General features: G+C 32.5%; 1 protein-coding gene across 3 annotated transcripts in view; it reads left to right on the forward strand.

The window, feature by feature from the left end:
• kug (FAT atypical cadherin kugelei) overlaps positions 1–21749 on the forward strand; it is a 150565-nt gene that overhangs the window by 113319 nt on the left and 15497 nt on the right. For 2 of the 3 annotated variants that reach the window (XM_070652483.1, XM_070652485.1), the window contains exons 16-18: positions 2561–2581; positions 17130–17366; positions 20746–20928. In XM_070652483.1, coding sequence (XP_070508584.1) covers positions 2561–2581; positions 17130–17366; positions 20746–20928 — 441 coding nt within the window. The remainder of the gene's footprint in view (positions 1–2560; positions 2582–17129; positions 17367–20745; positions 20929–21749) is intronic. The other variant, XM_070652484.1, reaches the window with a different exon arrangement.

Raw genomic sequence — 21749 nt, forward strand, 5'->3', positions numbered from 1 at the left:
TGTTACTGAGGGACGAAGGGACAGAATGGGTGGCGTTGGTGTCTACTTGGTCATCGGGAGACGAAAGGAGAGGGTGGATGGAGTTGGAGTCGAATTTGATACCGAAGGACGAAGGGACAAAGATATCCATCTTGTTACGGAGGGACGAAAGAGAGGATGGATTGCGTCGGTGTCGATTTTGGTACCGAGAGACGAAAGGACGAAGGGATGGGATGGGAGGCGTCGGTGTCGACTTTGTTACCGAGGGTAGACGAGATTTCTCACGTGACATAACAAGTGAACGTCCCCAAAAAATCAAAATTATGCGCAAATATTTTATTCAATCCGCAATAAATTTAACAAAAATTTTCCAACTTCCCACCATTTTCACACCATCAACATATTAAAAAATAGGTTCATTTGTCTATTGGAACGAAAATGGAATTGAAAAAAAAAAATATAAAAAAAAATAGAACTGTTGCCACTTCCTCAACTCTATCAGTACCGAAAAAGGCAATAAATCTTTATGCGTAAATGTGTATGTGCTTTTAGTGGTTTGGAAAATATATAAAATAAAAAAAAATCATTTTCATCGGTTCCATTATTGCGTTGAGAGGTCAAAGAGCGTCGATAATAAATTTAATGCGATTTAATTTTCCAATTCATAAAGCTAGCGCTCACCCCAATTGCCATAATTTACACACTGTAATTCTATTGGTTACATAAAATGTTTCTGCTGTTGCTGATGCTTCTCTCGTTCCTTTTTTTGCGTCGTTTCAACAATTTGCGATGCTTGTGATGGACTTTGTCTTTTTTTTCTCATTCATCTTTTTACCTTTTGCTGATTTGCATGGGACATTGAGAGAAAAACTTTTGGTATAGCTACCTTAAGTTTTCCCATAGACTTTATTGGTTTTTTACTTTCCAAGTATTGTTGAAAGAGCCTGTGATTTTCACCAACAGAATCCATTTGATCCAAAAATGAAATAATTTCTTTAGGTCGTAAAATATTCAAGGTCAAATAATGAAATTTTAGATACTTTTTTGGGTGTGCTAATAGATAGACATAGTCGAATATATTCAGTATTTGGTATGACATTGTGAATATGTTATGAATAAATTACACGAAAACTGAGAATTTTCATCTTTTTTATGGGATTTCGTGTAATTTTTCTACTGCATTTCTGTCTGTATATTAAAATGGGAAGCTGTGAGCTTTATTTTCAGTATTTATATGATCAAACTAATGATTTGCAGAACATGGTTAAAAAGATTCAATTGACGATTAGAGAGCAAAGGTCCTCCAACCCTTCACTTAATGTAGGAACCAGTGCTTTTTCCGAAAGTCATCTAGAGTATCATTTGTGTTTCAACTAAAACGGCACAAATGAAAATGAAGCTTTTAAGGCTTCGATAAAGCTCTTTTATCACCCTTACGGACGCTAAATTTTGGTTGCATTCATTTAATGTTAGTACAAACGCTTTAGAGGGGCTTTAAAGGTTTCGTGTCGCATTCGTAATTAATTGTGTCGCTGTGGTCATTTGGCTTGACAATCTTTTGAAAAACGATCATTTGAAAATGCGATAATATAGATGATCATCAGGAGAACACTGTTGGGAACATATCACATGACTAGAACCCTTCATCTTCATGATCTCTGCACCATCTCATGATATTTAAGAAACAACTCAGCTTCAGTATTTTGTATCTCTCTAACAGATAAAGAGTACAATTTCTTTCCTAGATGAGCAAGCTCATCATGAGTCAATATAACTGAGCATACTCAAAATTATGAGTAAACTACTTATCTACTCTTGTCTATCAGTTTGGATAAGAGGAATAAAGCTCAAACATATGACAATTTTGTAGCTTCCATAGCTCCTCAATTCAAAATCTCCATTCTTATAAAAGAATTGACTACCAACCTCCTATTGGCACACCCCAAGTTCATAAAACCCCCAACAATAATCACTTACCAATCTGTCGAAATTCTCACAACAGAGACTGGTAAGAAGAAGAAACAAATTCTCATATTCTCAATGAAATGAAGTTTATTTTGTAAATACCAGTTAGGCACAAAGCACCTGCCGGCATAAGCATATTCTTTAACAAAAAAGCTGTATGATTTTTTTTTTTATTTTATTTGGGTAAAAATGAAGAAATTTTCTCCGCTGTCATCCCTTCTTTGTCTGTTATCTCCTTTTTTTGGTACAAATCTTTCGTCCAATTTTTTTTTTTGTTCGTCTTCGTCTCTTCCATCATCTTGTCTTGGTTTGTTCATTTTGTTTCTTGTTAAAAAAAAGGAATAAGAAGGGAAATAAATTTTCAACTGGCCCCCAAGGCTTCGTTTATTTCTGAATCTTTTTTTCGACTATATTGAAAATTCATTTTATTATTATGCTTCTTTGTGTCCCATAAATTCATAAATGAAGCAGAAAAAAAAAACAATTTTTCCTTATTTTATTTTTCATTGACTCATTTTTATTCTTTTTATTCACAATATATTACTTGCAATCCACCCAATATTCATGATGTATAAAAAAAAACCAATTTTTTTCTGTATTTTGTGTATGTTTTCAGCTTTACATACCAATACTCAATGTAAGTACTGTCATGATGCAAACCAAAAATGTCCATAGACTATATATTTTAATACATGTGATTGCACACATTGCTATCTGCTATTGGGTAGAGATTCCAAATGTTACTTCATCGTTATTTATTTTACTTTTTTTGAATGTTTTCTTATTGCTTATGTTTCAGGGGTAGATGTTTTGAGTATACCTAAGCGTATTTAATTGAATTTTGTGTGTCAAAACAGAATATTAACAGTTTCTGTTTAGTGAGTTACAGTGGGTCAGTGGCTTAGTGTTTCGGTACTTCGGGACCTAATTATTGAAAAGCCGACCCTGCGGTCATGGGTTCGAATCCCGGCAGGAGAAACTTGTCCTTTTTCAAATCTTATGTATTGGAAATGAGGCGCACAACCTTCATTTGTAAGTTACAGGCAGAACTTTCATTAAAAGGGTCACTCCGATCTCACCTTAAGCTGTAGGTCTCCTGAGTTTAGTGGTCTGACCCACCTGACCCACCTTCATTTCATGGCGAATTCCTGAATATGAGTGTCTGGTCTACGCTTACTCTTTAAACAATTAGTTGCCTCGAAAGCCTGAAGGATCCTCTCTTACTTACTTCGCTGGCCATACAGATCAATTGTGATCCATGACCTCCCATAGACTAAAGCTCCTAATTGTACCCAAAAGCATTCAAACACACAAAAAAGCCATATATTCCCCTATATACCAAAGTTTACAGACCTGGGTGTGCCGCGATTTTAATACACACTTATAAAGCTATCACGACATATGATGAATCGTGACCGCTGCCACACATTTAAAAAACATACCTTTAGGTATACTCAAGAAACCCACCCCAATTATTGCTGTGATCAATGAAAGGTATATACTTATTTTGAATTCGATAGAAGACAGCTTATGTCTCTCATAAATATGCATGCTTTGAAAATTTCAATTCATTCTTTATCAATGAAGTGAAATGGAATTTATTTTGTATATTCGGGTATTTTCAATGAATTGAAGGTATGGTAGGTCAACAACATGACAAACATTTGCAAGCATGAAGCGAAATTTTCATACAAAAATCCCTAAAAATTTCCAATTAGAAATGTTTAGCAATGCATGCATGTGCTGCATAACTACAGTTTAGATTTGAAAATTTGTTGAAAAATAAAAACTATTAAAACTTCCTTAATGGTCATGAAAAAGCTTAGAGTATGTATATCTTTAGCTTAATTCGAGAATAGACAAATTGAGTCAAACTTTTCCGAAACAATTCCAAAGTTAATTTCTAAATAAGCTTATTTGATAAATTGACTTTTGAGTTGGAATAGAAATACACAAAATGATGAGCTTTCGCGGTAATGCTACTTGAGGACCTAAATTTGATGATAAAAATTGACTAAACTTTTGAACACTTGCGGGTATCTTGGTGATAAATTCCATCATTTTGGATGTTTTTGAATAAAGCTTGACGAATGAGGTTTTCCGAGTAGTACAAGTCGGTACTGGGGTGAATCTGACATTCGGTTAGATTAGATCCGACTCAAGTCAGAGTAATGCCAACCTAGGATCGAATCCAACACCAGGCTTACATGAATCTGACATTCGGTTTCCGACTTAAGTTAAAGTCACGCCAGCTTAGGGTCGAATGACATCGCCCGAGTAACACAAGTTGGTATCAAAATTCGGCACCGAATGGCGTGACTATGATAATCGATTTTAATCTCAACTCAAGACAAAGTCAAGCTTGTCTAGAGTCGAATGAAGTATCCTAAATAGCACAAGTCATGCACATTTTAGTAAAAGTTGGAACCAAAATCCGCCGTGACTTTAACACTCAGTTTAAATTCTACTAAAGTCAAAGTCATAACAATCTAAAGTCTAATGAGTCTCCCGAGTAGGACAAGTCAGTACCAAAATCCGACATCAGACTATCGATATTCTGACATTCAGTCTGAAATCATGCCTGTCTAGTGTCGAATGAGGTCTTCAAGTCGGATCTGAGAGGAGCACAAGTCGGTACCAAAATCCGGAACCAAGCTTGCGTGACTCTAACATTCGCTCCTATTTGCGTCTGTCTAGAGTCAAATTTCTGATAGATTAGCAGATTTGTGCAGTTCGGGTCTGCCAATTTAAGCGACCTTGAGAGCTAAAGCTCTTCAAAGAGAAAACAAAACAAAAATTTTCAATTTCCACAACAAAATTACAAATCGACATCAAACTTCAAACATTTAACATGCACGCCTTTGCATAACATATCTAATAAATTATTCAAAATCCATTCTATGCTCACAGCATTCATAATTTACAATATATATGTATGTGTATAGAGAAAGTGTACCTTTTATTGAAGTTCCATGAATTTATTTAAAAACTTGATCACAAAACTCATAAAAAAATAAATAATAAATTCGCGAACATTTGGAATCTCTATTTCCCTTTCATGGGGTTGAATGGTGAGCAGAAAGAGATCAAATATTGGAAATAAGCACGAATATGTATATGTGATAAAAAAAAAGAATCGTTTTATGATGTGCATATAATGCGATTTTCAGTGTTTGATATTGTACACATAGAGTGTATTTTTATTGCATTTTTATGATGCATGCTTGCATTGTTGCTGTGTTTTAATAATATTCCTGTGTGTACACTTTATATAAATTCCATTGGTGTGTATAAATCTATGTTTTTTTTTGGTATATATGTTGTGTCTCTTTCCGCAAATTTCATATTTTTCATATATTTTTTATTATTTATGATTTATTGTTTGTGACTCACCCAGAAATATAATTTTATTATTTTTTATGTATTCCTTTCCTTTTGCCTTACCAAATTTCATTTTTATTGTTTCTCACTGAATGTCATGGGTTGTTTGTCATTTAGAAAGCTCCTTTACACATTACACAATTCTTTATGAGAACAATTTTATACATAAATTGCGCACATATAAGCTTTATAGACACTCGCAATGAAGGAGAAGAGGAGAAGAAAAATAAGAAAATCGTGCCTGTAATATCTCTTTTATCCTGTGCACTGTACGACAGCGTTGGCGTCTCTCAAAATGTTATGTTGACTTTGGGGTTATTGATTCGTGACTTATAATGTTTATGAAAGGAGATGATGGAAGATGGAAGCAGGGATTGATACTTTGTTCATTTTTGAATAGCACAAGTCTGTTAATTGATGCAAAATTCGACTCCAGGCTGACATGACTCTGAATTTGTACCGGATATGACCTAAATTTGACACCGTGTCGTAGTGCAGGATTTTAGATCGATTAACCGACTCGTGCTATTCGCAATACTTAATACTCGATACTTGAATTACTTTAACAATTCAATTCCTTTTACTGAATTATTTGATTTGAATTTAACGCATTTTTGCAATTTAAATTTCAAATTTTTACAATTTTTTTAATTACTTAGTTGTAAACCCCTTTAAGAACTTTCAAAACATTCACTTCCCCAATTGACTCATAATCCAGCACTAGACCGGCATGACTCAGCCTTGTTGCCTGACTGAGGTTTTTTGGTCCATTTGTGCTATTCGGGTCATTTTTGAACAAAGGAAAACAATCAATTTGATAAAAAAGAAGTGAATTCAAATTCGAAAGTTAATCGAGTATCAATCCCTGATCTAAAGATGAATAACACTCCTTCCTAACATACCTTCATATACACCAATTTCCTGACTGTTAAAAGTATTAAAATTGAACTTTGAAATGTTAAAATAATTAAAAAATTTCCCCAAAAATTGATGTAAATGTTGCCAACTCTGACGTCAATAATAACGAGAGGCTGCAATGAGATTTTACATAAAGTAAGAGAGACTTTTTCCTCAACCACCTTCGTCATCATCTCGCATGAATTTTTCACATTTTACGCTCAACAAAATTTCGTTTTTTTTTATTCATTTTTGATTTTAGGCGTTGGTAAGAAGAAGAAATAAGAATTTAACAAGTATAAATCCGTGAAGGAAGAATGAAGCAAAAGGGAAATTTGTTTTATGAGTGATGAGTGTATGCGTATGTATGATATAGAGCGTTCCTAAAAAAAGCACATTTTTATATATTATATTATATGACGGAGGGAGCAAAAAAAAAAAGGTTCTTCATCCCAATAATTTCGGGTCGTATGCAAATTTGGTTAACATCAATCTTTAATGATAAAATTTTATGGAAAAATCTTTTGATGATTTTCTTTTTTTTTTCAAAAGAAAAATTTCATAAAAAATTCTTTTTTTTTGAATTTTTGTGTAACTTTCTCAACAATAGAACAGCCTTCATCATTATAGCATTGCCACCTGTACCATTATATTTCCTATACCTTTTCTCCTCTTTCTTCCTCGCTCTTTACTCAATCTTGTCACTGTGATATGAAAATAAAATAAAGTGAAATTGTGAGGAAAAGTGAGGAATGAGAATGTATTCTTAACGTGTGTAGACATAAAATCCATTCTTAAATTAAATTGAGTGAATGAAACGCATTTTCATTTGATTTTTTTTTTCTCCTTCTACGGAACATACATACGCATACGAGGAATGAGGAATCATATCGAATCGTATATTTGGAACGGTCGTAAATAACTCTTTGATAATGAAATATTTCCTAAACTATAAAGCAAGGATTGGGGATTTTAGAATTTTATTAGTTCTGCTATCGGTACTATATTTTGTTACTGCTGTCAGCTAGGCTCTTTAAGACTTTATCCTATTTTGCACGTTTCAAGGCATTTATCCTTATTTTTCATTTTATTTACTTACATGGCTGTCGTTATTGATCATTTGTGATCCATAGCTTACCATTGCCTCACTTAAAGGACTATGGCTAGTTCATCTTTAGGTACAAAGGACAATGCTGTCTATATCCAAAGAATTTTAGTTTAAAATGCCTTAAATCTGTAATATTGCTATTTTGTAGACAGTTCTAGGCTTCTCCTAACAGACAATCAGCATACTCACCTAAATTAGGGTATTCATGAATATACTCAATCAATATAAGTTTCGAGGATTTCGTTTGTTTAACGAGACTGGGCTCGATATGCCTCACACCTGTTCCGTTAGTACCGTACCTCCTTAGCGGTTTGGCATAACCAGGAGTGCACCACGAGGAGGTGGAAGTAGTTACTTGGGTAGAACAGGCTGAAAGGGCGGTGAACACCTGTATTGCGTGTCACTACCCTTTGCACTCCCATCCATATACTCGAAGAAACTGAGAGTCTGCTCACAATATTGAGCATGCTCAGTTATATAGATTGAGCATACTCATAAGCACGCTAATTTAGGCAAATAGGCTGATTGTCTGCTAAGAATAATTGAGCATTTACAATTTTATGAGTGTTTCCCAACATCCTTAATGTGGATTCATACTAGTTTTAAAAATAATTATCCATTTTCCATATGTTTCCACTTGCAGCATATGAAAACATTGAAATGCACGAGGAAATGCATTAATTTCAAGTAGTTTTGATGTTTACTTTTCAATTGTGAAGCCAATCAATGACATTCTAAGTAGTTAATGATATTTGTGTAAGGATTAAACGTAATTTAACTTTGATTGATGTTTAAATTTATGTACATTTGTGGGCATTTTATGGTCATCTTTATGGGAAAATTATGTTTAATATTAAGGAATTTTAAAGGCAATAAAGGAATTGATTAAGGAAGTACAATGTTGAAATGAGTTAAAAGCAGTCGTGACCTTCAGTTTGCTTCCAAGTAATTTTGGTATTTTGGCATCATCACGATGCTCTTACGACTTGCTTGTTACGTCACTAAGGATATATTTCATAACTCAATGTGATGTTGTACTAATGCACTTCCTTCCTTGATTATATTTCTGGCAAAACAGCACCAAAGCTAATAAAATCCCCAAATGGAATCACAAGTTACCCTATCTTGACACAACACATAACTTTTTTTGAAACCGTTAGGAATTTATGAGCAAGTTTTAGTCCCCATTTAAGGAAACATAAAAAAAAAAACTGTAGCTAGTGATAGAAAACGAATCTGTTCGTCTCATAAAAAGAGAAATTCCGTTTCCAAGTACTAAAAAAAAATTGTAAGATGTTAAGTTAGTCATGAAAAAATTTTCAGAATATTTTTTTGAAAATTAGATTTTTTTACGAATTGTAACAAGCATAAAAGTCTTGTAAATGAGAATTCCATGTTAAAAACTTTTTCAATCATGAATTTTTAAGGCCTAAGTTTTTATTATTTTCATATTTTCATGCAACATTAAAGTTCCAGAATCTCTGGCAATTTTCCCATGAATGTTGTGTCTAGTGTCCGAACCAAAACAATTCCCCAAACAATTTGCTGCATTATCAAATGTCCACAACAAACACCTGCAAAAATAATTATGACAGGAACACCTCAACACCAATGTTTTTTTAAAGAGGAAAAATGGGACATTTCCATGTGAAAATGTGATTTATTTCATATGCGATAGCTCAAAGAGCAACACTCAAGTGGCAAATAATAGAAAAATTTATTCATGTTAAGACTTATGGGCGACAGCACGTGAGGATGAATTTATTTACGTTTAAAAGAATATATTCAAGGCATGTATCGTGGGAAAATAAGCATATGATAAGTTCAAGTTAAAAATTGAGAATTAAAAAGTCTAATCATTTCAATCCTCACAGCTCACCTCTCAGTCAACAAGTCAAAGGGATATGATAAATCGGATTGCTTAAGGTGAAAATTACGCTAAAATATTAAATTTCGCATAGGAGTCGACATTTGATAAAGGAAAGGGAAAATGAGTGTCTCATGAGAATCATAATATGTATATACACAGACACACACACACACATCATGCATCTTTAATGCCAAAATCATCTAAGCATTTACAGCATCGCTTAGTCTTCATTCAAGCTTTCTTTTCATTCTTATTTTTCAATCTCTGTAATCAGCACAAAATCAGAAAGAAATTATTCACGTACAATGATGTTACCATGGAGTGGAAGATATAAATGTGTGTGAAGGGTTGTAGTCAGGGGGTAAGGGAAGGGGTGGTTGGTTGACATCAAAATATCCACTATTTCCATATAATTCATGAATTAGTTTTCATGTAGGAACAAGCATTTTATTCATAATTTTCAAGTCCAGGTTTCGAATAAATTGAGGCTCTCATTCCAATCTTCTATGGCTGTGACGTGATATTTTCTGGTCCATTCTGACAATATTTCAATCTCTAGGCAGGCAGGCAATCTTTTAGCACTCGTTCTCAGTTCTTCTGCTACTTTAAGTAGCTAAACTATCTAAACTTCCATAAAAAAACAAATTTTGATGTCGTTGGGGATTTGAACCTACGACTTTTAGGTAATCATTCCAAATTTGAGCCAAGCAGCTTACCTATTTGACCAGCAAGGCATTTGACTGCTTTTATGATATAGCTTATAAATATGTATGATCTGGATACACCCCTGTGTGTAGCCTGTATATACATAGCCCTGTTTATCCCTGTATATGCATAACCTTGTTTGTGGCTGTGTATGAATATCTCTGTGTCTGTCTGTATAACTATAGACACTTCATATAGCTAGCTTTAAAAAAGCTGTCGACATATCCTCAAAAGAGAAAAAATGAACCCCCTCAAATATTTCCTGAGTACCCCCCTGTGTGCGCTGCCTGTATATGCATAGACATTATATATGAGTAGCTTTAGAGGAGTTGTCGACATATTCTCAAAAGGAAGAAAAATGTGAGCCAAAAAAAAATGAGTCCTCGGCGTAAGAAGAATGAAAGTTAGATGGAGGTACAAAAAAAAAGAGACACGCGTGAGATGAAAATGACAACGGAAACGATGTTAAAATGAGTGCTTTTTATGCTCACTTGCTTTCTTAATTTACCTCCTTTTGCAATAATCGTAACCATCGTTGTCGTTAACCACCCATTTTCCCTAAATTATTCTCTAACTCTGTCTCCGTCATCCGTAAAAAATATTAGAAAGCAATTTTTTCTTCCATCTCTTCCTTCTTGTTCCTATATTTTATTTCATGCCGTTCTAAAATATAATTAAACGATGTTTCATGTTATGATGTGATGGTTTCGTTTATGGATGGAAGAAGAAAAGGATTTTAAACAAGACGAGCGCACCACAAAAATGTTTATTATTCATTAACTTTGAATACAACCGCGAACAGATATATGTGTGCATTCACATATATTAAAGCCACTTCTTAAGAGATAAAGTTCTGAACTTTTCAATTTTTTTATTTTTTTTTGTGCCTTTTCTTCTTTACTCCCCTTCTTTTTCGTGTCATGTTTTGAACTCGAGAAGCTTTTGGGTGATTAAAAAAATTAAAAAATTTAATATGCATAAAAATGTTGGGAAAATTGTTTATCGCTTTGGTGCTAAAAGCGCATTTTTCGTTCTATGGGAGCTAAAATTAGAGATAAGTAGTATTGTACTTGGAATCGGGAATTAATAAGCGGCAGACAGTTATAGACCTAGCTTTAGGATACATTTAAGAAAGGCCATGATTTACAATTGATCTGTAGAGCCATCGAAGTAACCAATCAATATAAAACCGATAATTTATAAATTTTAAACAGATAACGGATTAAAAAATTCAAATTTTGGCCCTTTCAATTCAAAATATAACGGATTTTAAAATTTCGAATTATGCAAAATCAACAGCCATAAAAGAAAATGACCGTTAATTTTTGAAAAATGACAGCAAAAAATGCACAAAATTTGAAATATTTTTGGCAGTTAAGATTTTTATTTGCAATTTCGCAAATTCGGTTTTAATTTGATCATATGACTACATATATGTAGGTATACATTATGAAATGTCAATCAAGTCATCAAATGACAGTTGAACGTGTAAAGGGTTCATAAAAGACCCCAAAAGAGTTAAAATTAACAAATTTCCCTTTCAAAAATCCAGTAAAAACATTTTTAATTAAGCAATTTCTCAGTACATAAGGCATTCATCTCATGCCTTCATAGTATAAAACAGAAATTTTACGATCTTCTCGAAAAATTTTATGATTTTTTATGGAGTGAACCCTTAACATCCTGCCAACCAGCAAAAATAAACTCAAAAACCAAATTTGTAATACAAAATGGCTTAAAAGCGAATTAAAAAAGAAGCATGCAGGAAAGTAAAAAATTTTATGTATTAATATGTACTGGTGGAAATGGATGTTTCATGTTATTTTATTTAAAACACAAAATGTATGCATAAGCCATCTTCTCACATCCCGAAATGTGAAAGAAAGATTGAGTGGGTTGAGCAAAGACGAGAAAAACAAACTTTTTAGCTCCTCTTCATCTTACTTCCATGACTTTTTTTTAATTCTCTGACTTATTTATGCAAATTACATCCAAATTAGTGTATTTAGTTTAAACATTCTTCTCATTTAACCAAAAAAAAAAAAATGAATAAGGAAGTATAAAATATGAAAAATGAGAGAATGAAAAGCAATCATAAGACGATAAAGGAGCCATGGAGTGAGGATTAATATGAATAGCATGAGTATGAAAGAGTAGTTGTTGAGTTGGAAAAAACAACAACTTCATTAAATATGTAAATTGTGGTTGAGTCAAAATTGATGAATATCTGAATAATATTCATAAATTTATAAGTTAGCCACCATGCTGCACAGTTGGCTTGCTATCTATATGAATTTACGCTCAGCGCCATGGAATTTTCGACATCACGATTATTGTGGCTTTCTTTTTTGTTTCGACCACTTGCCTGCTCGCTCGTCCGATTGTTTATTCGCGTTTTTATACAGCGGTACTGAACGTTTTGTCTGTGCTGTGTGCATTTATTATTATTTATGACTGTTTATTATTCCTTAAGAAAAATTTCCCGTCTGTGACTTGTTTTAATAAAAACATTTCAAGCAATTAAATCAAACGAGATATCAAGGAATCATTGGAATTAATTTTATAGCACTTAACCTTTATATAAAATGGAAAATTCTCAATTTCAAAAGTCGCAAAAATTCCACAAATTGTTTCCCCTGAATTAAATCCTCCTCGTCATTTCTAAGGCATGTGTGGCAATTTTCGGCAATTTTATCACAACAAAAATTGTCGGTTTATATTTCCAAACCCCTCCACCACCTGTTTAAAGAACCTCAAAATGTTTTCCGCGTAAAATTCAATAGCTTAGAAAATGCGCTCAACCTCGCGTAAAATGACTTTTCTGTTTTTCCATGAATATTTTGAATGTATATATATATGTTTTAAATCTAAAATTCATAAAGTGATTATTATTTTATAGCTCAAGCTCACATAAATTTTTCATTCATTGAGTTTATTATTGTTGGTGTTATTATAATATTTGAAAAATGTGATTAACATTAAATGTTTGTTGTTATAACACTTAAAAAACAAGGAAAATTGTAATTTCATCCGCTGATTTTATTATTGCTTTGTTCTAGACCTGCTTACCATATTTTAGTTCTTTCTTCCTTTTTTTTGTTTGTGTGTATGCGTGCTTTTGAAATGAATATAAAACTCGTGAATGATTCTTTTTTTGTGTTTGAAGAGATTTATAAATTTCACAACAATTGTTTTTCTGACAAACTCGCCTGCTAGGGATGATTACTTGTGAATAAGCTTATGAATGTTCACTGGATCTTTAAAATCATTCTATTTCTTCTTCTTTATGCTTTATTTTGATGTCATATGCTGCAATGAGACTATTGTTTCCTTAAAATAATCCAATTCCTTCTTTTATATGCTTCAACCTGATTTTCTATTAGAAATTTCAACAAAAAATTGTTTTTCAATTAAAAATTCTCAGAAATCGTTTAAAAATCAAAATATTTATGTTTAAAGTACACGAAATATCCATCTTCTCATGCTAAACCTTTCAATCTATTAAGTCTAATCTATTTGATCACTTAAAAACACAAGTAAATTAAAATTCACAGAAAAATTCAATCAGGGGTTTAAAACTAAGAATATTTTGATTTCATCGACATTCAAGGGTATTAAAAATAATTTAAATTAAAAAATTCCGGTACAAATTTTAACCTTTAAACTTTCCTCGCCAAAATCATATTTTTTCAACAAATCGAAAACGAAGGAATGTGAAAAGTAAACGAAATATACCAATTTTTATTCTGTTTTGCTGCTGCTTTTGTGTGTGAAAAATAAATAAGAAAGCAGTAAAAGTAGCAGAAAATACGTAAGAAGAAGAAAAAATTTGTTCATAAAGCTTTTTAACATTGCACAGCTTTTTATTGTTTTTTTCTCCTTTTTCACATTTTTTTTTCCTTTGTTTTTGTTTTCGTTCTTTGCCTTTTTTACAACAGAAATGGATTAAGGAAGTTTCATCAGTCGAAGACGGATGATGATGATAAAAATATATATATACATAAATATAGAATTGAAGTTGGCACGAAATACATTCAAAATGAATTACGACAGCGCTTTTCATGGCAAATTGCTTAATTACCAGAATAAATACAATACAGCTTCAATAAAATGAACGAAATTAAGACGAGAGTTTATGAGAGTAAATAAAAGTGACAGTTATTTGATTTTCAGACTGTAACTTTATTGTTTTGTGTGATAATTAGGTTTTGGTCTTGATTGCGGAGCTTCCAAAGTCGTCAAAATCATTTTCCAGGAAATTTCCTTTTTGTCATTCAACAAATTTGCAGAATTTAAAATTTAAAAAACCGTTAAATTCAAGAAATTCTCAAGAATTCCAAAGTGTATTTAAAGCAATTAAAACTCTCGAAAATCACCTGACACTCATCCTCAAAAAAAGGTCTACATCCTTCTTATCACTTTTAAGAGAAGCTTCAAAAAGCCTCCAAACAAGCATCTTAAAGCCAACTGATTAAAATATAATGATAATACATTAACAATGAACAGATTCTAAATTTAATCTTTAATTACCTTCCTTCTTTTTTTGAAAATTCTGCAACATGTTGTAGAAAGTTATTTGAGAACTTTTTGTTAAGAGCACACTTGTCATTTTCTGTAAAAACCTCTCAAAAGTTTCAATGTAGGCACAAGAAACATCCGCATGAGAAAATACAATTTATTAAGATTTTGCCCGATGAGAAATATCATGTTATAAACAGACAGATAAACAGCAAAAAGGAGTATCACCCACGTTTAGGAAGATGTGCTAAAAATAAAAGAAATGGAGAAAATGGATTGAGTTTTAGTATTATACAATAAGTATCAGTGAAAGGCAGTTGTGGATGACCTTTTGTATTTTGCGGGAGACTTTGATGGCAATCCTCGCATATGACATACGGTTCATGATCTTTCCAAGCATTTTGAGTGTCTCGACACACTTGTTGCCCACTTCTGAATAATCCTCGATCAAAACCCCTCATTTTTTAAGGTTCATGATCTTTCCAAGCATTTTCTGTTCCACGGAAAACAGGTTGCCCAACATTTTTTAATGTGCCGCAGCACACAGTTTGCCCACAACTGAGCAAAAAGGAAAGAATTTTTGCTAAATCATTTTTACTTCCGTTTCATTTTCAAAAGAGAATGAGTAAGGGTCTGATAAAATCCCGTAAACAGCTTAATCCTTCTTTGTGGCAGAAGTAAATACTTGTATACACAGGTTTTATGTTGTCTATAGATAGACATAATACAAAGGAAAAAAAGGATAAATTATAGACGACAATCCATTTCACTTCATCTCCTTGTAACAATCCTTTCACAAAAGTTTAATTAAAAAAATTGTTTCTTTTGAATGAAAAAAAGGCGGCGACCGTGAATGCTTTAAGCTTTTTCTGTATGAATCTTTGCTTGCTGCCTTTACCATTACCATCGTTCTACCATTATTATTATCATCATCATCAGCATCATCTTAGTCATCATAATTATTAATAATTTTCCCTTCATTTCCTTTATGTTGGTTTCATCATTTGAAAAGAGCTTTTTTTTCCCTGCTGTAAAGTATTCTCATGAAACAAAAAAGATTCTCGTCTGTTTAAAATTTTCCAGTTCTTCAGTTCTGAGAAGCATAATGGAAACAATTTATATAAAAAAAAGAGACGAGAAAATTAAAGTTTTAAAATTTTTATTTAACTAAATTTTCACTGCATTTTCTATGTTGCACTCTTAACCATTTTTACATTTATGTATATGTTTGTTGCTTCATCTTTCAAGCACAAAATTGAATGTATATGTGTCTAGCATATAACATATGAATTGCTGTGCTTGCACGAAACGGATATTATAATACATTTCAATGATGCTATAACAATCTCATACTTTGCACCATTATATACATGCATTATGCTTGTTATGTGTCTGCAACTGCCTTGTTTTTCCTATGGCTTGTTGAAGACGATGCATAAAAAATATTATTCAAGGAATCGACACTTAATTTCCCACTTGATCCTATTTCCCATCTTTTTTTGACCAGATCTGTTCAAACTTTATTTTTGAAAGCCATTCCCCTAACAGGCAAAGAATCTGTTTTTAGATAGTGAATTGGTATTTCTGTACCATTACAGTATCAGCGACAGCATGCTCTTTGTGTTTCGGCTTGATTGTTTGAGAGATAATTCATGTAATTCTTGATCCTGACAGATAAAAAGCTGTTACTCGACATAACCCTACCCAAGGCATACACTTATCCTTACTCTTACCCATGGTACACATCTTCCTCTACCCCTATTACACTACCAAATGTACCTAACCCTACTCAAGAGATCCTACCCCTATCCTTGGTATATTTTCCCTTACCCAAGTTATACATACATCTATCTCTTCCTAAGGTATACACCTACCCCTACTCAAGGTATCCATCTTCCCTTCTTCTTGTCATAGCACACCTGACGGTATGCACCATGTGTAGGGAGTTGACCGAAGTATTCTGATTGAGTATACTCATGTGCACGATAATGCGCTAATGTTGAGACAGTGCTCTTTTGTTCTTTGTCTGTTAGGGTCTAGAGCTTAACAAAAGATAATCTCTAAAAGTCAGAACCAAACTTATTTGTTCTATTCATTTGATATTTCTATCAATGCCAAGTAAGCTAGCTTGCATAAATAAAAGGAACCAAAACAAACAAAGCAATAAGAAACAACTAAAAGAATTCTAATAAAGTTGTGCAAAAACTTATAAGATAAAATATGATTATGTGTCATAAAATAAAGTTTGGACATCACTGCTTAAATCTTATCAAGCAAGAAAATTCATTACCTAGTCTATGTAATCTGTCCCAACAGAAGTTAATTCTTCTGTACACAAATCCTTTTCTTTTCTCTTTTTTTTTTGTTTCATCATCATTTACTTTTCCGTTCCTCAACCAAAGTGTCCATTCCTCTTTATATCTTATTCCGTCTTCAGAATGTAATAATACTTTGGAATGATTATGCAAGAAAAAAAAAGGAAAACCACTCCACAGACTTTGCTAACAAACACTTTACGGTGGTAATTTAAAATTAATTATTTCCTTCTTTTATTTCTCTCCTTTTTTTTCATGTCTATTCGAATGTCATTGCTGACGCTGATGCTCAAACTACATCTTTACAAAAATCACGATTCCGTTGGATGAAAATGACTGGAATTGCCACAACAAAATGAACGTGTGTGTGACCATAACCATTATCTCACAGGTGCAATTTATGTCGTTGATGAGTTGGACTTTGAGACAAAGCAGAATTACGATTTGATTGTGAGAGCAACAGATAGCGTTTCAGGCGTCTCGGCCGAAGTGCCCGTTTCAATTGTGGTTACGGATGTTAATGACTCACCACCAACATTACCTCAGGATAATTACGAAATCACTGTTTCAGAGTCGGTTCCGTTTGGCTCACCTATACTGAAAGTTGCAGCTCAGGACAATGATATAGGTAAATACTTTGTATATTTTTATTATTTTTTATGTTCGTGATAATATCTACGAAATTATATACGCATCACCAAATTAATCTCACATGCCTGTTGCAAAATGAAAAAAGTTATTTCTCTTACTTCTTTTGTGTCATCGTTTCCCCCACATATAAAAATGTACATAAATAAATGAAATAAAAAAAAAATGATTATGTTACTAAAGCAACATAGCAACGTGATTTTCTCATGTATTCATGCGTCATATTCAGATTTAAATCATTTTTTAATAAAAAAACTTTTTTTTTTTTCATATCTTTTATGAGAAAATAATTCAAAATTTAATTACTCATTTTTGCCATTCCCCCCAAAAAAAAGAGAATATTCGGAATGAATGTTGGTTATTTTATCAGCATTGCTAGCAAAAATAACAATCGAAATTGAAAAAATTTTAAGCAAGAGAAACTTTTTTGTTTTTCTGCTAATTGCCTTTCCATAGAAAAGTACACAAATCATGAACTTTTACAACTCTCAAAGTCGAACCTTGTCTGTTTACTTTTTTTCGAGAAACAATAACTGCTTATGGTCTCTACCAAATAGTCTAGTGTTAACAACGTTCAAGGTATTATTTAATAAACATTCCATCATTTACATTGTAAAAAGAATTTTTTTATTTACTTCATTCAGAATGGAATTATTTTTTATATTACTGACTAGACAATTACAGTCAAAATACCACAGAAGAAGTAAACTTAACAATAAAGATTAAAGCGAATTTTTGCCTTAATCGCAAAGAATTTTGATGAGCTTGAATTTGAATTCAGAATTATTCAAATTATTGTTATTGCCACGGATTCTGTTGAGTCTAACGGAATCTACTGTTAAGTGCTTTAGTTTATTTATAGTTATACAGCATTGCTGCGAGTCTAATAATTAAATTAATGTAAATTTCAATGATTATTGAATTTTAAATGTTTTTAACCAAAGATAATGTTTTAAAGGGTGTGAAAGTAAAAAATTTTAGATGAAATTCAAAAAATATTTTGACCGTTAATTTTTTGTAGATGTAAAAGGGGTATGAAAGCATAAAATTATTGATAAAATTCAAAATGTTTTTGTCCGTTAAAAATTTATCGTTGGAAAATTGTAACGAAAATGAATTTCAAAGCTTGCTTTATTCACAAAATCCATGAAAATCTCTCAAAATCAAGCTGAATTTCTAGTTAAATATTTATTAAAATCCATTAACCGCTTAATTAAACTTTAAAAAACCTAAATTCCATTAAAAATGGACAAAAAGCATTTTCTCTGGTCTACATTTTATATTAATCAAACAGAATGAGGGAATTTCCACTTTTACCACAGAAAAATATATATTTTGTGTATTATTTATAATTTTTCCATTACAATTTGTAGCCCACAATGAGAAAAAAAATCTACGCCTACAGAGGAGGTTATGGTTGCTATTTTGAATATTTCATGTTGAAAATTTAATACAAATTTTTTATTTATCTCTACATAATCTGTAGGCATAATAGAGATAAATTGAAAAAGGAGAATGAAATTATTATGCCAACATTATGATCACCTTAACAGTTTAATGAGATTTCCGTCTGATTAGGGTTTAATACTTAATATTTTTTTTTTTTTTTTGGATTTAAACCAGCATAAAAGGTCAATAATGAATTTACATTTTTAATATGATACTGCTTAATAAATAATTAAAGGTCATGATTCATTGAGGAAGTTTCCTTTTCATTGAGTTCTTTTTTTTATTGAACTTCAACATGAGAGCTTTTAGTAGCTTAATGAATTTTTGATGATTTATTTTATGTACAATCTTTTTTTAACTGTTTTGTTTTCGGAACTGCTGCAAAGAATTTCCCTTTAAGCTTTGTAAAATTTGAACAAAAAAACTTTGTTGCTGTAATATTAAACTTTTTATTTCTTAAAGATTTACAACAAGCATGATGAGGATGAATTTGAAATATTTTGCGTCTCGACAGAAATTCTTTTAATACTTATGAAGAGATGGAAAAATCTTAATTTGGTTACTTGAACTTTATAATCTCCAACAAGACTTTATAAATCACAATTTAATTAATTCAAATTTTTTATCGTTCTTTATAAATAAAACAAACTCAATTAAGTAAAAAAGTCAGTGAAGATTAAAAATTAGAACGCATTTTACGGAATTCCTGAAAATTCTTAAGTTTATCATTATCTAAGTCAGCAAGAATCAAAATTCGTCTTTTACTTTGTGCTAAACCTTCTCATACCTTTAAAAAATTAAATTATTTCCAATCTCAATTCTTAAAGGCAATTGAGTAAGATGAGTTAGGGATTTCAATTCCGGAGCCCAAAACCCTAGTCTGAGTATCAAAACCCTAATCTGAGTATCAAAATCCTAGTCTGAGTAGCCTTCATGTCTTTGCCTATGCCCAGAATGCCTAGAATTCAAAGGATTTTGAAAGAATTTGAGTGAGTCGATAGAGCTCAATAGCGGAATAGTTTAGTACTTCGGCAACTAACTTTTGCAACACCGACCAATGGATCATGGGTTGTAGACTCTGCAGAAGAAAAATTTTCCATGTTGTCCTTTTTCGAACTATTTGTGCGAGTAAGCGACTCACAGCTATCTTTTATTGACTATAGTCAGTATTGCCATCAGAGGAGTTGTTCTGATCCGGCCATAAACTGTAGGCATAATGAGTGTTGCCGTCTAGCATATGTTTGCTCGTTAAACAGCTATTAGCCGCTAAATAGTCATATTACATTTCTGTATTTCAATAAACTGAATTTTAGGAATCAAACATTGGATTTTCGATCCAAAAACACAAAATACTAAAATTCTCCATTACGTCCCTGTCTAGAATCTAGCAAAACGCACATCCATCAACAAATATTTAGCTAAAAACTTAATTTCCTAATGAATGGAAAACTCCCTCCATAATTTAAATTTCCACTGGCGCTTTAATTCAAAGCCATAGCGTAGCTTAATTCATCCTTTGATGATATTTCTCAATGAAAATTTAATGAGGAATTTTAGTCGGAATTGAAAATCGTCATTATTGAAATGCTGACTGAAGCCAAGACCGGATTTTTAATTGATTTATATCAGTAATTGCGTAACTCATTTCAGTGGAAGCCTGGAAATGATATTATTATAGACATGCCGCGTCCATTTTTTTATCTGTTCTTTAAATATAATTTCCGCGTAGTTCCTATAAAGAGGAACATAAAAAACATATAATATTATATAGAGATATGACATTGTTAATCTGCATAAAAATACATGAAAAATCACATTTTCCATTTCCCGTCACTTTTTTTCTCATTCGACCGACTTGTACATTTTTACACGTATATTAAAAATTTTTCTCATTTATTATATTTATTCAGGAATTAATGCCGATATAACGTACACTATACAGACAGATAATAACAAAAATTCATCAGAATTTTTCCACATTGACGAGGATGAAGGCACAATTTATTTGAAAAAGTCTTTGGATCATGAAACACAACAGCACCATCGTTTCACAATAAAGGTTATAGACAAAGGAAGCCCAGCTCTTTCATCGAGTAAGTGAATATTAAGTGTATTTTCATTTCTATTCATGTTCGCATATACATACATACTTGCTTGTACGTTCTGTGTTATCAACATGTAATGGCGTCATTTCTATAATAAATGTGTAAGATATGATGCCCTTGCGGGAAGTTTTTGCAGCCATTTCCGTGGTTGACTACAAATGTTACCTGAATATCACAAGAAGGTTAACTGATCCAAGATACGGCACTAGGTTGGTGTGATTCTGGAATGGTGTCGGATTTCATTACGAATCATGCACCATATCAAATTCACGTCAGCATTAGTGCGGATTTTTGATCGATTAACCAATTTGTGCTATCAGGTACCGAGTTCTATGAGCGGTGCTAGGAGTACCGAGTGATATGGGGAGATGCTTGGGATACCTAGTACTATCAAGGGTGCTTGGAGTACCGAGTGCTATTGAGGGTGCTTGCAGTACCGAGTGCTATCGTGGATGCATGGGGTACCGAGTGCTATCGAGGGTACATGGGGTACCGAGTGCTATCGAGGGTACATGGGGTACCGAGTGCTATCGAAGGGGCTGGGGTACCAAGTGGAAAAAATACAATTTAATTATTTAGTGTCAAAGCTATGTCCAGTTGATGACTAGGGGTCGTTCACTTGTTACTTTCACTTATTTAGGAGTTTGTGGATGAGATGAGGGGTTGGTCTAATGGACATTTTGCAAAGAGGGTTGGAGGGGTGCTCATAATTCCGTTTTTTAACATAACATAATAAGTGAACACCCCCTCTAGTTCTATCGGAAGTTTATCCACTCGGAGATCTTCTCAGGTAGAACCTTATAGAATCC

The sequence above is a fragment of the Chironomus tepperi genome, unplaced genomic scaffold (assembly GCF_022539635.2).
Source record: "Chironomus tepperi strain 1889 unplaced genomic scaffold, CSIRO-AGI_Ctep_v1 contig_48, whole genome shotgun sequence".
Lineage (NCBI taxonomy): Eukaryota > Metazoa > Arthropoda > Insecta > Diptera > Chironomidae > Chironomus > Chironomus tepperi.